At 43.8% G+C, this 14,001-nt stretch overlaps 1 protein-coding gene across 5 annotated transcripts in view; it reads left to right on the top strand.

Annotated features, from left to right (window-relative positions):
• BMX (BMX non-receptor tyrosine kinase) overlaps window positions 1-14,001 on the top strand; it is a 52,609-nt gene that overhangs the window by 36,666 nt on the left and 1,942 nt on the right. For 3 of the 5 annotated variants that reach the window (XM_047075927.1, XM_047075928.1, XM_047075929.1), the window contains exons 15-18: window positions 2,483-2,699; window positions 3,562-3,626; window positions 8,541-8,659; window positions 11,478-11,635. In XM_047075927.1, coding sequence (XP_046931883.1) covers window positions 2,483-2,699; window positions 3,562-3,626; window positions 8,541-8,659; window positions 11,478-11,635 — 559 coding nt within the window. Of the gene's footprint in view, window positions 1-2,482; window positions 2,700-3,561; window positions 3,627-8,540; window positions 8,660-11,477; window positions 11,636-14,001 lie in introns of those variants that run through there. The other 2 variants (XM_047075932.1, XM_047075930.1) reach the window with 2 other exon arrangements.

Consider the following 14,001-nt stretch of genomic DNA (forward strand, 5'->3'; position numbering starts at 1 on the left):
ACTTCTTTCCTCATCTGGTAAATGAAGATACCTTCCTAATGGGCCTTGGCTCCCAAAACAGTCCACAATGCAGATGTGGGGGTTTTTTTTCTTTCTAAGCTCGCTTTCTCTCTCTCTCTCCCTCCCTTCCTCCCTTCTCTCTCTCTCTTATCAATGTAAATACGAAGAATTATTTTAATGATTCTACCTCTTCTTGTAAACATGGCGAACCAGACTTTGAAAAGGAACCAACCATCCGGGTTTGCCCGAGACTTTCCTGCTTTAGCCCTGAAAGCCCTGTGATCCAGGAAACCCTTTAGTCCCAGGCAAAGCGGGACAGCTGGTCATCCTGCCTTTAGGGAACGGATCAACACAAACAATGTCACAGCAGGATTTTGGTCAAAGATAGTCAAAATCACAAATCCTGGCCTGCTGCAGAGTAATAACACTTTTAAATTTTTTTACTTCAACACTTGCATGGTATTTACAGGCATTTCCTTGAGCACTTTATAAATCTTAATGTATTCAATCCTCGTAAGAAGCCTAGGACGGATGTACCATTGTTGTCCACGGATGTACCGTTGTTGTCTTTGTTTTCTAGGAAACTGACGCACAGAAATGTTAAATAATGGGCCCAAGGTCCCCAAGCTGGTCAAAGTGGCAAAGCAGAGATGCAAACCCAGGCAGACATTCCAGAGTCCATTTCCTTAGTCATTCTTTCATGAAGACCAAAGGCACCAGGAGAGTCAGAACAACCACTTTGACCACAAATGCAAGATGGTTTGGAAGCAGAAATAGTATGTGCACACAAGCCTCTGCCCAGGGCTGGCTTCACGGGCATGCAGCCTGCATGGCCTGGGGTGGGGGGGCCCACTTAGAAGGGCTCTGCACTTGGCTTCCTGCTGTGAGGTCACCATCTTGAAATTCTTCATCATTCTTAAGTAAGGGTCCCTGCATTTTCGTTTTGTACTGGTCCCTACAAATTATGTAGCCTATCCTGCTTTTGGCAGCTGTACCCTCAAAACTGGGGAGGAGGCCCTCAGTGTCCTCCTTTTGTAGCAAAGAAAAATCTAGCGGAAACTCCCCTAGGCTCATGGTGCAAACCCTGTGTCATGGTATCCATTTAAACATATTTTTTTTGCAATTAGACGGCTGGTCATCACACAGAATCATAAAAAGCCATCGACAAATCACCTGGTCACAAAGAAGGAAATCAAACTGTATCCTAAAGGGAAAATGTTATATCCCAGATGTGATGGTCAAATTGAGGCCTGTCATGTGGGCAGTATCAGTTGACATGGTGTTCCCACCACATGCCCCATGGTCAGTGACTGAATTTGCTCCAGGAACAGCTTTTATTGGGCGATGGACTTGTGTCCCACCACTAGCCTTCTGTTTGAAGGAAGCAATACCGGGTTCCATGCCATTGTCTAAAATAGCTGAAAGAGGCATATCCAAGCTCATGACCTTGAATAACCTCCAAAGGCATGTCCCTATAGTTATGCTAAGAAGGAAGAAAATAGGGGCACCTGGGTGGCTCAGTCGGTTAGGCGTCTGACTTTGGCTCAGGTCATGACCTCACGGTTCGTGGGTTCGGGCCCCACGTCGGGCTCTGTGCCGACAGCTCAGAGCCTGGAGCCTGCTTCGGATTCTGTGTCTCCCTGTCTCACTGTCCCTCCCCCCGCTCACTCTCTGTCTCTCAAAAATAAATAAACATAAAAAAAGAAGGAAGAAAATAACTACTTAATAAATGCTTATTTACTTAAAAATTCTAAAATCGACATTAGATTTACTTTACGCACGTGAACATTAAGGAATCAGCCTGCAAACTGATCAATCACATGGACAAGGGGATGAACACCATAACAGCAGGTTATCCATCTGTCATGACCTGCCAGAAGGGCTATGTCATGTAGTTACTATTTTCTAAATTGATTATTGAAAGATAATGTAATGACAATATAAAATGGATTTTTTTGAAAAAGAAAGAAAAAATCATGCCTAATCACACTTCCCTAACATGGCAACTATTTTCCTTTCTCCTACACCCTTCATGTTCTGCTATAATTTTTTTTTAGAATGAAAGGTTTGGACTTCAAAACTTAGAAAGTTAGATGCTTTGAACTGGAAGCGATGGCCGTTACAGTGTGGAGCTTTCTCCAAATCAGCCATGGAAGTCTCCGGATGCCAGGAGACCAAATGGGATATCTGGCACAGCAGGCCATTGCTTCCCTGATTCTCTGTAAGAAAGGCGAGCACAGCTCCCACAACCGCTAAATTGCTGTTGGGGTTGTCAAGATCCAACAGGAGGTGGCTTTTTTCCTTGCCTTCAAAGGCTAATGCTCCCAGAACAAAATCCAAAACGTTTCCCTCTCTTTCTCTGTTCAAGTAGAAGGGGAGACATTAAAACAAGCAAAAACCTGAGAGGGATTCTTTTCCAGGACATCTGCAACATGGAGTGTGGAAATTCAGTACTGAACTTTTGAAAATCTGTTGTTTCCAGGAAACTCAGCCACCCCAAGCTGGTGAAATTCTACGGAGTGTGTTCAAAGCGATACCCTATATACATAGTGACTGAATATATAACTAATGGCTGCCTGCTTAATTACCTGAAGAGTCACGGAAAAGGACTTGAAACCTCTCAGCTCTTAGAAATGTGCTATGATGTGTGTGAAGGCATGGCCTTCTTGGAGAGCCACCAGTTCATACACAGGGACTTGGTAAGCAGAGCCACTGGACGCTCAGAGAAAGAAAGCAATCCACGGTCCCCCGCCTCCAGCGATGGGGCCATTGGGAAGGGTGACAAGGAGGGCATCCTCACCTTCACTTGGCTCACCTGTGACTTGCTCAAGCACATGACGCTTTTGTAATAAAAGCCACGATTTCTAAATAAAATATTTGCAGTACAGAAAGACTAAAAGAAGCCATCAGGATTTATGTAGCTGTGTGGTGGTGTGGAGGAAGATGGATACAAAGGAAAGAGTTTGGTCAATTTCGTGTTTCTCCGAACCAATTAAATCCAAGTTGACCTTTACTCCAGGGAGGGCTCAGGGCCAAAGCAGTCAATTAAGACCATAACTGAGAAATACAAAACCAGAAGGAAGTGAAATCTGTGTGTGTCTTTGGGTCAGGGTGGGTTGGGGGACATTTTGCTTGGTAGGCACTGGTATTTATCTTTAGAGCTCCGCTTGCTCTGAACAGCAAACCCGCCACGCACACTAGGCCGGTACAGCATCTACGCCTTCAAAGCGCCTGTTGATGCATGGTACCCCTGTGGTGGAGAAGGAACCCCTAGAAATAATTTTTCCCTTCTCGCGGACGAGCTGCGGTTCTGCGTTTGACGTGTGATACCTTTCATGCCGTTTGACAAGGATGGCTGCTTGCGTGAAAATACTTAGGGGCGCACATTTTCGTTTTGAAAAATTGCCAAGGACACAAAGACAGAGTCTCAACATTTGGGGTTTTGATAGGCAATCTTAGATTGGGTGAGAACTCTGCTAAAGAGAAGGAAAGTGTTGGATCCTGATGTCGGGAGATTCTTGGCCACTTTAACCGTTTGGTAATTTTGTGTTTTCTCCAAAGGCGGCTCGGAACTGCTTGGTAGACAGTGATCTCTCCGTGAAAGTGTCTGACTTTGGGATGACGAGGTAAGCCAGTTCCAAAGGGGCAAGCAATGAAAGAGGGGTCTCCATTCACACCTAAATGCCGTCAGAATTGAAGGCATTGCGGTGATATGGAACGTGCTCTGAATTGGGGGGTTAGAAACCTGGATCTCTTCCCCATACTGCCTCTGACCACCTATGAAACATGTCTCACCTCATTTCTTCACTAGGAAGATATAGTTGTTCTTCAGAAATTACCCAAAGTCCCTTTTCATTCTTTCAAAACTCTAATATTTTTTAACTTCTAAAAAAATTCCATGAAAGGTCCTAAATATTCTAGTATAACATGGAATAGCCAGATTATTGGGATGTATATACATGTATACATGCATATATTATGTATATATTTTTTAACTCAATCAAAGCTCCTTTAGGCCTTTCTGATTTTCTCTTAATATTCATTCAAATTGGCAAAGCATAGGGGCGCCTGGGTGGCTCAGTTGGTTAAGCATCCACCTTCAGCTCAGGTCATGATCTCAAGGTTCATGAGTTCAAGGCCCACGTCAGGCTCTGTGCCGACAGCTCGGAGCCTAGAGCCTGCTTCAGATTCTGTGTCTCCCTGTCTCTGCCCCTCTTCTGCTCATACTCTATCTCCCTCTCAAAAATAAACAAACATTTGGGGTGCCTGGGTGGCTCAGTCAGTTAAGCGGCCGATTTCGGCTCAGGTCATGATCTCGCGGTCCGTGAGTTCAAGCCCCGCGTCAGGCTCTGTGCTGACAGCTCAGAGCCTGGAGCCTGTTTCGGATTCTGTGTCTCCCTCTCTCTGACCCTCCCCCGTTCATGCTCTGTCTCTCTCTGTCTCAAAAATAAACGTTAAAAAAAATTAAAAAAAAATAAACAAACATTTAAAAATTTTTTAAAAACCAAAACAGGCATAGCATTAACACCAGGAAAATTTTTGTTGGCGTGTCATTAAATTTTCTGTATTACCAAGTAAGGCACGAAAGTAGACTCTGAGATTTGGTTGGCATTCTATCACCACTTTATGATTTAGATAAATTACTTTTTTTTCTTCAAGTTTCTATTTAAATTCTAGTTAATATATGTGGTAAAATTGGTTTCAGGTGTAGAATTTGGTGATTCATCACTTACATACAAAACCCGTGCTCATCACAAGCGTCCCCCTTAATCCCCATCACCCATTTAGCCCATGCCCCCACCCACCTCCCCTCCAAAAACCCTGTTTGTTTTCTGTAGTTAGGAGTCTCTTATGGTTTGCTTCCCTCTTTTTTTTTCCTTCCCATATGTTCATCTATTTGTTTTTTAAATTCCACATATGAGTGAAACCATATGGTGCCTGTCTTTGTCTGACTGACTTATTTCGCTTAACATGATACCCTCTAGTTCCATCCCTGTCGTGGCAAGTGGCAAGATTTCATTCTTTTTCATGGCCGCGTAACATTCCATTGTGTATGTATACCACATCCTCTGTATCCATTCATCAATTGATGGCCATTTGGGCTCTTTCCACAGTTTGGCTATTGTGGACAGTGTTGCTAGAAACATCAGGGTGCCTGAGCCCCTTCGAATCATCATTTTTGTATCCTTTGGGTAAATACCTAGCAGTGCAATCACTGACTGGGTCATAGGGTAGTTCTATTTTTTTTTAACTTCTCGAGGAACATCCATACTGTTTTCCACCGTGGCTACACCAGTTTGCATTCCTACCAAAGGTGCAAGAGGGTTTCCCTTTCTCTGCATCTTTGCCAATACCCATTGTTTCCTGTGTTAATTTTACCCGTTCTGACTGGTGTGAGGTGATATCTCGTTGTAGTTTTGATTTGTATTTCCCTGACGATAAGTGATGTTGGGCATCTTTTCATGTGTCTGTTTTAGCCATCTGGATGTCCTCTTTGGAAAATGTCTATTCGTGTCTTCTGCCCATTTTTTAAAACTGGATTCTTATTAGTTTTTGATGTCGAGTTTGATAAGTTCTTTATAGATTTTGGATTCTAACCCTTTATCCAATATGTCATTTGCAAATATCTTCTCCCATTCCATAGGTTGCCTTTCCATTTTGTTGTTTCCTTCCCTGTGCAGAAGCTTTTTATGTTGAGGAAGTGCCATGAGTTCATTTTGGAATTAATTATCTTATGATAGCAGTTTAAAAGAGTCTTCCATTTTCTTTATTCTGAATCTTCAGACTACGTGAGCCTCAGAGCCAGTTTCATGGGTTTACATAGGAAACGAATATGTACATGTTGGCCTTTCCATTCAGCGAGCGTTTATTGAGTGCCTGCTAAATGCCAAGGCCTTGTAGGAGATACTCACATAAATGGGATAGTACCTGCCCTCAAAATGGTCATCTTAGTCCCGAGAGCAAGTAGATTTCAAAACTGAGACAAAATACAGCTATAAAGTTGTGTCAATTCGACATAAACTCACATAATTCTGAGGAGGAATACAATTTCAAGGAGGTCTGCAGAGTTCACCAAGGCTAGCTTTATATTTAGCAGACATAGCCCTGAAACACCATAGGACCATCTGAGTTTTGTTTCAAAGTTGTTTTTTTTTTTTTTTAGTCATCTCTACCCATAATGTGAGGCTCAAACTCACGAACCCAAGATCAAGAGTCATGTGCTCTACCAACTGAGCCAGCCAGGCGCCCCAGGAGGATCTGTTTTTAAGTCTTCCCTACAATTCAATATTAGGAAGTGCTCCTTTTCTGGGACCCTCAACATTGTCAAGGTGTCCCTTGGGCTGTGTACCCCTTACCAACACTCCAACCACCCACATGCTGAGTCTCCTACACCGATACCCCAAATGTGTAGCTCTCTTGAGCTCGCAGCCTCATCGGGCGGGGAGAAGCTCCCAGGACAGGGGGACTGATCCCCACCTTGTTCTCAAGGCGGGAGAATTGGCCATTATGGCAGCATCTGGGGAACATACCGTCAAGTTCCTTCTAGCTCAGAAGCCTGTGCCTTACCTTGGTCCTGATGATCCAAAGGAAGGTCTAAGCCGCGGGTGGAACCCAGTGCCAGCAGTTTCTGGATGCCTTGTGGTGTCTAGAGAAGCTGAGGGGGCCTGAGGAAGGAAGTATGGAAGGTGTTTTGTGTAATCCTATGAAAGTGTTATTTGTTACTACTATTAATATCTCTATTCTATTCTACTAATATACTCATATGTTAAATATATTACTAACGTGATATAAACATTAACATCATTAATATTTCCAAGAATGATTTTCAAAACCAGCTTTTCCTGACATTTTAAATTACAATACACATCTCTAACACACCTTTGATGTGTACAGTTTTCCCGTAAAGTATATCCAAAATTTCAGCTTCCATAACTTTTCTTTTCCTTTTTTGTTAAGAGTCATTATTCATTTGCTTTTTTCTAGGCAAACATAGAGGGCTCCCCTCTATTAGTTATATAAATAATATATGCTTATTGTAAGAAATAGGGCAACAGTGGCGAAAGGGAGAAGTAGAATCTGTCCCCCACCCCTTCACCTCATTTTCAGCACTAGGAGTAACTACGGCCAACACGTTTGATAGATGCCCTTCCATAACTAATCCTACGTATACCCAGTCACTTGCATAAATATGTGCATTTATTGTTTGTTCCCACAACAGTGCGGGAATAGATGAAGGGGATTAAGAGTATGCTTATCTGGAGGAGCCCTGAGTAATACATGGAATTGTTAAATCACTATATTGTACACCTCAAACTAATGTAACACTGCATGTTAACTACAGTGGAATTAAAAATTTTTTAACGGAGTTACATTATATATACCTGCTTTTGCACGGCCCCATTTTCCATGGGCATTTTTCACTTTTTTTATTTTTTGGTAAATATAGAACTATCTTGTGTTTTTTGTTTTGTTTTTTTAATATAATGTATTGTCAAATTGGCTTACATACAACACCCAGTGCTCATCCCGATATCTTGTTGTTTAAATGGCTGTATACTATCTTACTGAATTAATGTAGCATACCATATTTTTAAAGTTTATCTATTTATTGTGTGTGTGTGTGTGTGTGTGAGAGAGAGAGAGAGAGAGAGAGAGAATGAGCAGGGGAGGGGTAGAGAGAGAGGGATAGAGAGAGAATCCCAAGTAGGCTTCATGCTTCAGTGCAGATACAAGGCTCAAACTCACGATCTGTGAGATCATGACCTGACCTGAAATCAAGAGTCAGATGCTTAACCGACTGAGCCCCCCAGGCGACCCTGGACCATATGATATTTAATTGCTCTTCGATGTGTGGACGTTGAGGATGCTTCTATTTTTATCACTATTATATAGCGCATACTCTTGAATATATATTTTTATGGTCTCCATATCTCCATAGAATATTATCATCCATCATTGTTTATCACAGGAGATTAGAAGCAATTTACAAGGTTAAACCATACAACGTTAATCCATAAGAGGCAATACTATTCAGTCATCAAACACGATGCCCCAGAAGAAAATGAGACCACGTGGGGAAAATATTCTTGATATGCCATTGAAGGAAAAAGCAAACCTCAGTACAACAGAAAGCCAATTTTGTTCAAATTATATATAGAACAAAAGATTGGAAAGTATAAGCCAAAGTGTATCTTGAATGGTAGATTTACAATATCTTCGGGGTGAGATTCTGAGTAATTTAACGTTTACGTTTTTGTATTTTTCTATACTGACCAAATGTTTTGCATGCCGATGTTGGTATCTGCAAAGTTAGATATAATTTTTTAAAGCTTCCAAGTCATGAGCAGCCTTTAGCTACGCTACACATTGGAAGGAAGCAAAAGAACTAGAGAACCGAGGCATTCCGCTGAGACTGTGGGGGCTCTGTGACCTTAATCAGCCTGTACTGTTCCAGAGGCCATGGCAGCCAACAGGGGTCTGCTCATTTTGCACAGCCCAGCGACTTAAGGTCTGTGTTGATTCCCCCCCCCCCCCAACAGGTATGTTCTGGACGACCAGTATGTCAGTTCCGTAGGAACAAAATTTCCGGTCAAGTGGTCAGCCCCAGAGGTGTTCCACTACTTCAAGTACAGCAGCAAGTCAGACGTGTGGGCCTTCGGTAAGAATGTGGCCACACAGGCCCCAGCCCCGTTTCGTAAACTGGCTTCCACAACAGGAAACCGCAAGCGCAGCAACATCCATTTTTAGCAAAAAGCCCCAGCACTTGCGAAATTACCTGTACGGCCTGAGATAAGCAAGAGATCGAAGGTGATCGAGACCTTTCTCCTTGGGCCGGGGTCAGGATGTCTGCCCCGTATCGTAGAAAAATCTCCATCCCGCTAGCACCTTTGTATCAAATCATAGGGGATAAAAGCTCTTCCACTGAAGATTTCTAGCAGTTCTTAAAGAGGAGCCATTGAAAACTAAAACCAGGTTTGCATGGAGTCCAAAACGTGGAAGGGCTTGAAACGTAGCCATCGACTTGCCGCGTGAAAGCGGCCATGCCGGCCGTTCCCTTCTGCATCCGCCTACTCTTTGGGCATGCGCGGGGCAAACACCAAACACGACTCGGTGCTTTCTTTGGCCTTTGCTAATTTCAACTAGGGCCCTCGTTAAAATTCATCCTTAGATCGAGGGTCAGCAAACCACAGCCCAGGACCAAATCTGGCGGCCTGTTTCCGTAGATGGACTTCACCGGAGCAAGCCACGCCCATCGGTTCCCCTATTGTCTCTGGGTTTGTCCTTGCTCTGTGACCCTTGACAGAAAAGATTTGCTGACCCTTATTTTAGTAAAAGATCTATACTGAAATTTAGTAAAGGTAATTAGAAAACTGAAACAGTTCTTAAGTTGTGATTTGGTAGATTTTCTGGTATCTTTCCGCCTTGTTGGGAGTGTCAGGCCCGTTTACAATTATTGTCAGATGGATCCAGGATAAATAATCCAAACGATCATAAAGTTATTTATGGGTGTATTAAATGCAACTGAGCCCTGTTTCATGTCTGGCTCAGTCCATAGGCATAATCTGACTTTTTATATGACATCCAAAAGACCGCATGAATAACAGAAAATTTCATTAGCCGTTTATTTTTCCATGTGCCACAAATTTTTAAAATAACTATTACTTTTGTAAAAGTAGTATCGTTCACTTAAAAAAAATAATCCAATGTACACAGAAAAAAGAAAAACCACAAAGATAGTGTTTTGGTGAATACTTGATATCCTTTGGGGCTGACTACCTTGTGAAAATTAGTTTCAATCTCTTTGTGTCGATATGCCTTATGAAAGATGCTTTTAAAAATCAGTATCCTTACTCAGTAATTACAGCTGATGATTCACCCTGTGCAATACAAGTTGGCTCCAGATATTTTCTGGCTGTTTCCCAAAACTAAATCCCTTCTTAAGTAATTTGCCCCCAGTGAGGATATTCAAAATGAACCAGGGCCTCTGAAAGCAATTCCCAAAGAAGGGGTCCCACAGATATTTGAAGCAACGGTATTATTTTTGGGATAAGTGACTAGCCTCCCAAAGACAGAACTGTCAAGAGCAGTACACTTTTGGATGGTTGTGTTAGAAGGTTAGTTAAAAAAAATAACAGCCACGGCAACTTGTGACATTGCCTTATTGTAAACATTCTACATAAAATCCATAGCCCTAAAAGTGAAAGAAACTTTGAAGTTGGTACTGTGGTTACGGTTCTAGAATAATTTTCTTCCTTCTTCTGTATTTTGGGCTTGCCAAGGTTTTGAAGCTGGCTGGCTGCTGAAATTCTCTGGTTTGATCGGGGCGACAGCACCCTGGCCACCATTCAGAGAGCATTTAAAGCATCCTGGTGCACTCTATGTGCTCTGCATTTACTTATTTAAAAAAATTTTTTTTTGAATGTTTTTGTTTATTTTTGAGACAGAGAGAGACAGAGCCTGAGCAGGGGAGGGGCAGAGAGAGAGGGAGACACAGAATATGAAGCAGGCTCCAGGCTCTGAGCTGTCAGCACAGAGCCGGAAGCGGGGCTCGAACTCACAGACTGTGAGATCATGACCTGAGCCGAAGTCGGATGCCCAACCGACTGAGTCACCCAGGCGCCCCTGTGCTCTGCATTTTTTATCCTATGTCATGCTTACGGCAACTCTGTGATGTACAAATACCCACATATTATAGACAGGGAACCTGATCTGAGAATGGTTAAGAAACTTGCCTGGCCTATAAATGGCAGAATTGAGCCCCACAGGCCACATCTAACGGACCCAAACGCCACCCTGAAACACCATGACCAGAACCCGGTGTTTTAATCTGGGGTCTGCAATGCCCTTGGATGGGCTTCAGTACAATGTGGACACCCAGAAACTGAACACAAGAATGCTGTGCACTCACCTTCCCAAGAGAGAACCAATGGTTTTTATCAGATTCTTAAAAGGACACCTGACCCCCAAAATCTTAGGAACCATCAAGGCAAAAAGGAGGAATTTTGTCCCTGAGTTTACCTGTGAATTTCCACGGGAAGGTAATTTGCACAATGAAACCGTCGCACACAACTGCCAAGGCAGAGAGAGAGGGCGGGGACTTCGATCGCTCCTTCTGGTTGGAGCGGGCAGGGAGAGGGGTGTTGTCACGGTGAGGAGGGGACGAGGAGACCCCAGCCACCTCCCTGAAGCGGTCCCAGAATCCTGGCCCGAGTAACTCCCGCTGCAGCTGCCCTTGCCATTGACCCGTTTACCGGCAAGAACAGGCTCCTGGGTCTCAGGGAACCCGGAGAAGGCACCTTGGGCTCCAGAAGTGATGGCACAGTCCCACCCTCCATACCCTGTCCCGTTTCCCAGGGATCCCTCGCTCTGACCTGTGGCCCTCCTGACCCGGTGTGTGAGGCCCGTTCGGCAAACTGTACCTTCTGACATCGGCCCTCTTTCCTTTTTGTCCGCTGGTCGCCCTTCGTGCGATGCAGGGATCCTGATGTGGGAAGTGTTCAGCCTGGGGAAGCAGCCCTACGACTTGTATGACAACTCCCAGGTGGTCGTGAAGGTCTCCCAGGGCCACAGACTCTACCGTCCCCAACTGGCGTCGGACACCATCTACCAGATCATGTACAGCTGCTGGCACGAGGCAAGTGCACCACATGGGGCAGAAAGAAGGCGCGTCAGGTGCACCCGGAGCGGCAGCCTGGGACGCCAACCGGGCAAGGCATTTTTGAGGGAGAACGCCTGCCGCAGAGCAGGTGCAATGGCCCCGGGGCCCTTTCCACAAGTGTTTGTAATTTAAAACGAGCAACGTAGCAATGCAGGTGCCAACGATTTAACCACTTCTATCCAGCACTGTTCGTAAATATTAACTCATTTATTCATCAGCCAACACGCTATGAAGTAAGCACTACCACGTCCAAAACTAAGGGAAGCGGAAACAGAGACCCAGAGAGGTTAAGTGACTTGCTCGAGGTCACATAGCTAGTAAGAGGCAGGCCGGTTAGCGTCAGAGTCCCTGTTCTTAACCACAACACCGTGGGGTCTCTCCTCACGGAGAGAGGCGGCCAGAAGGACATGGCGTGCTTGGCTATACCGTGTTGGAAGGGATCGGAGTTAGTTGGAAGAATAGGTCGGAGTCAGATCCTGCAGACTGAACAACAGGGAGAGGAGTGTGAGTTTTGCTTTTTATAGGCAATGGAGAGCCAGTGAAGACTTTTGAGAGTGCATAATAATAGGGGACTTCTAAGAATGGTAATCTAAAAATAGCTTGTAGCCATTATCTGGAACTGCCTATTGGCAGAGGGAGCAAATGCTGCATTCGTGTATTCATCCATTCATTTATTCATCTGTTCACTGGTAAAAGGCAGATTGGTGTCATGGTCAAGCATGTGGACTCTGGAGTCGGAATGTCTGGTTGAATAGCTGTGTGACCTTGTATAAGCCTCCTACCATCTCTGTGCTTCACTATAAAATAGCACTTAACTCCTAGGATTATTGCGTGGATTGAACGAGTTAATATTGTGAAGTCCTTAGAACAGTGTCTGTTCTGTTGTGTATTCACAGAACCCCTGTGCACCAAGCACTATACTTGGTGCTAGGAATAAATTGCACAGATTTCTTCATTTCTTGTGTTGGAGCCTAGAGTCCCAGATGGGAAGAGTTGCTGTCAGTATCACGTACTAATATTTTCTCACTTAGCCTAACATTCTCTCCTGGGATATGGGCGCTTCCTGATTTTCCACCCTATGGCATTTGGGATGAAGCTGTCCCACCCCCTCAGCCCCAAGGTGGTGTTTTTGGTGTTGAGAGCCTCGGGCAGCATGAGAGGATCAGATGGGGTCAGAATAGAGCTAGCAGATGGGGTTTTTGAATTGAAGCCCCGAACCTGTCTGGCCCTTCCCACTCTAGCTCCTGGGAATTGGCCACACCATCGGATGGACAGGAAGCCCTGAGAAGGACTGAAATGCCTTCTTCTCCCAGTTGGTCCGTGAAAGTATAAATTGTGGCAGAGTCCGTGGAGAGGGGTTTGCACCCAGACACTTTCCAGTTGAACGTTCTACATATGGTGACCGCTTTGTGCATTTTGGTCCCCAACTTTTTATATGCTTTATTTCACAATTTTTAGAAGAAGGTTCACAATTTTCATTAGATTCCAATTTATCTTCTCCATATTTCTTTGCACAAAAATGAGCATGTACGTGTGTGTGTGTGTGTGTGTGTGTGTGTGTGTTTCCCTTTCTTTCTTACAAAAAAAGGAGCAAATTCCCTCCGCAGGTGTTACCCCTCTATCCATGTGTCTATTTCCCCACCATCTCACCAACACAGACCATTCTGGATCTGCCAATCTGATAGAGGAGAAATGGCATTTAGTGCAGCTTAAAGATTTACATCTTTCATTACAAGGGAGGTACGTTTTTAAAGGCATTGGTATATCTTTCTGAGAATTATGTCCTATCTTTTCCCTTTGTTCTGTTAAGCTTTTAGTTTCCCTCATCTTGATTTTAAAGACCGCTTTATAAATGAAAGAGATGAGTACTTCATCTGTGATAGTTGTAAATGTTTTCTCCCACTCTGTCACTTACCTTTTGATTTAATTTATGGTGGTTTTGTCATGCAAACTTTTTTTTCTTTAAACACAGTTAATTGTGTCAGTATTTGCTTTTCTTGCTTCTGGAAACTGAGTTAAAGTTACATAGGTTTCCCCACACCCTGGTCATAATGGCATTCACTCAGATTTTCCTCTAGTATTTTGTGGTTTCATTTTTTTACAATTGGATCCCTGATCTAGTTGGTGTTTGTTACGGTGTATGGTATAAAGTATGGCTCCAAAGATCTTGTTTTCAAAATGACCACCTGCTTGCTGCACACCATTTATTACAGGACCGTGTCATCCCAGGGATAAGACCATCTAATCGTGTCCAAATATCCCCTAACATAGGAAATCTCTGTATGTATTTGGGGTTATTTGGGGACTTTCTCTTCTGTTCTCCGGTCTCTATTCATGTGCTA

Source organism: Lynx rufus, unplaced genomic scaffold (assembly GCF_022079265.1).
Source record: "Lynx rufus isolate CCGP_SWC_20201006 ecotype Redwood Valley unplaced genomic scaffold, mLynRuf1.p SCAF_14, whole genome shotgun sequence".
NCBI lineage: Eukaryota > Metazoa > Chordata > Mammalia > Carnivora > Felidae > Lynx > Lynx rufus.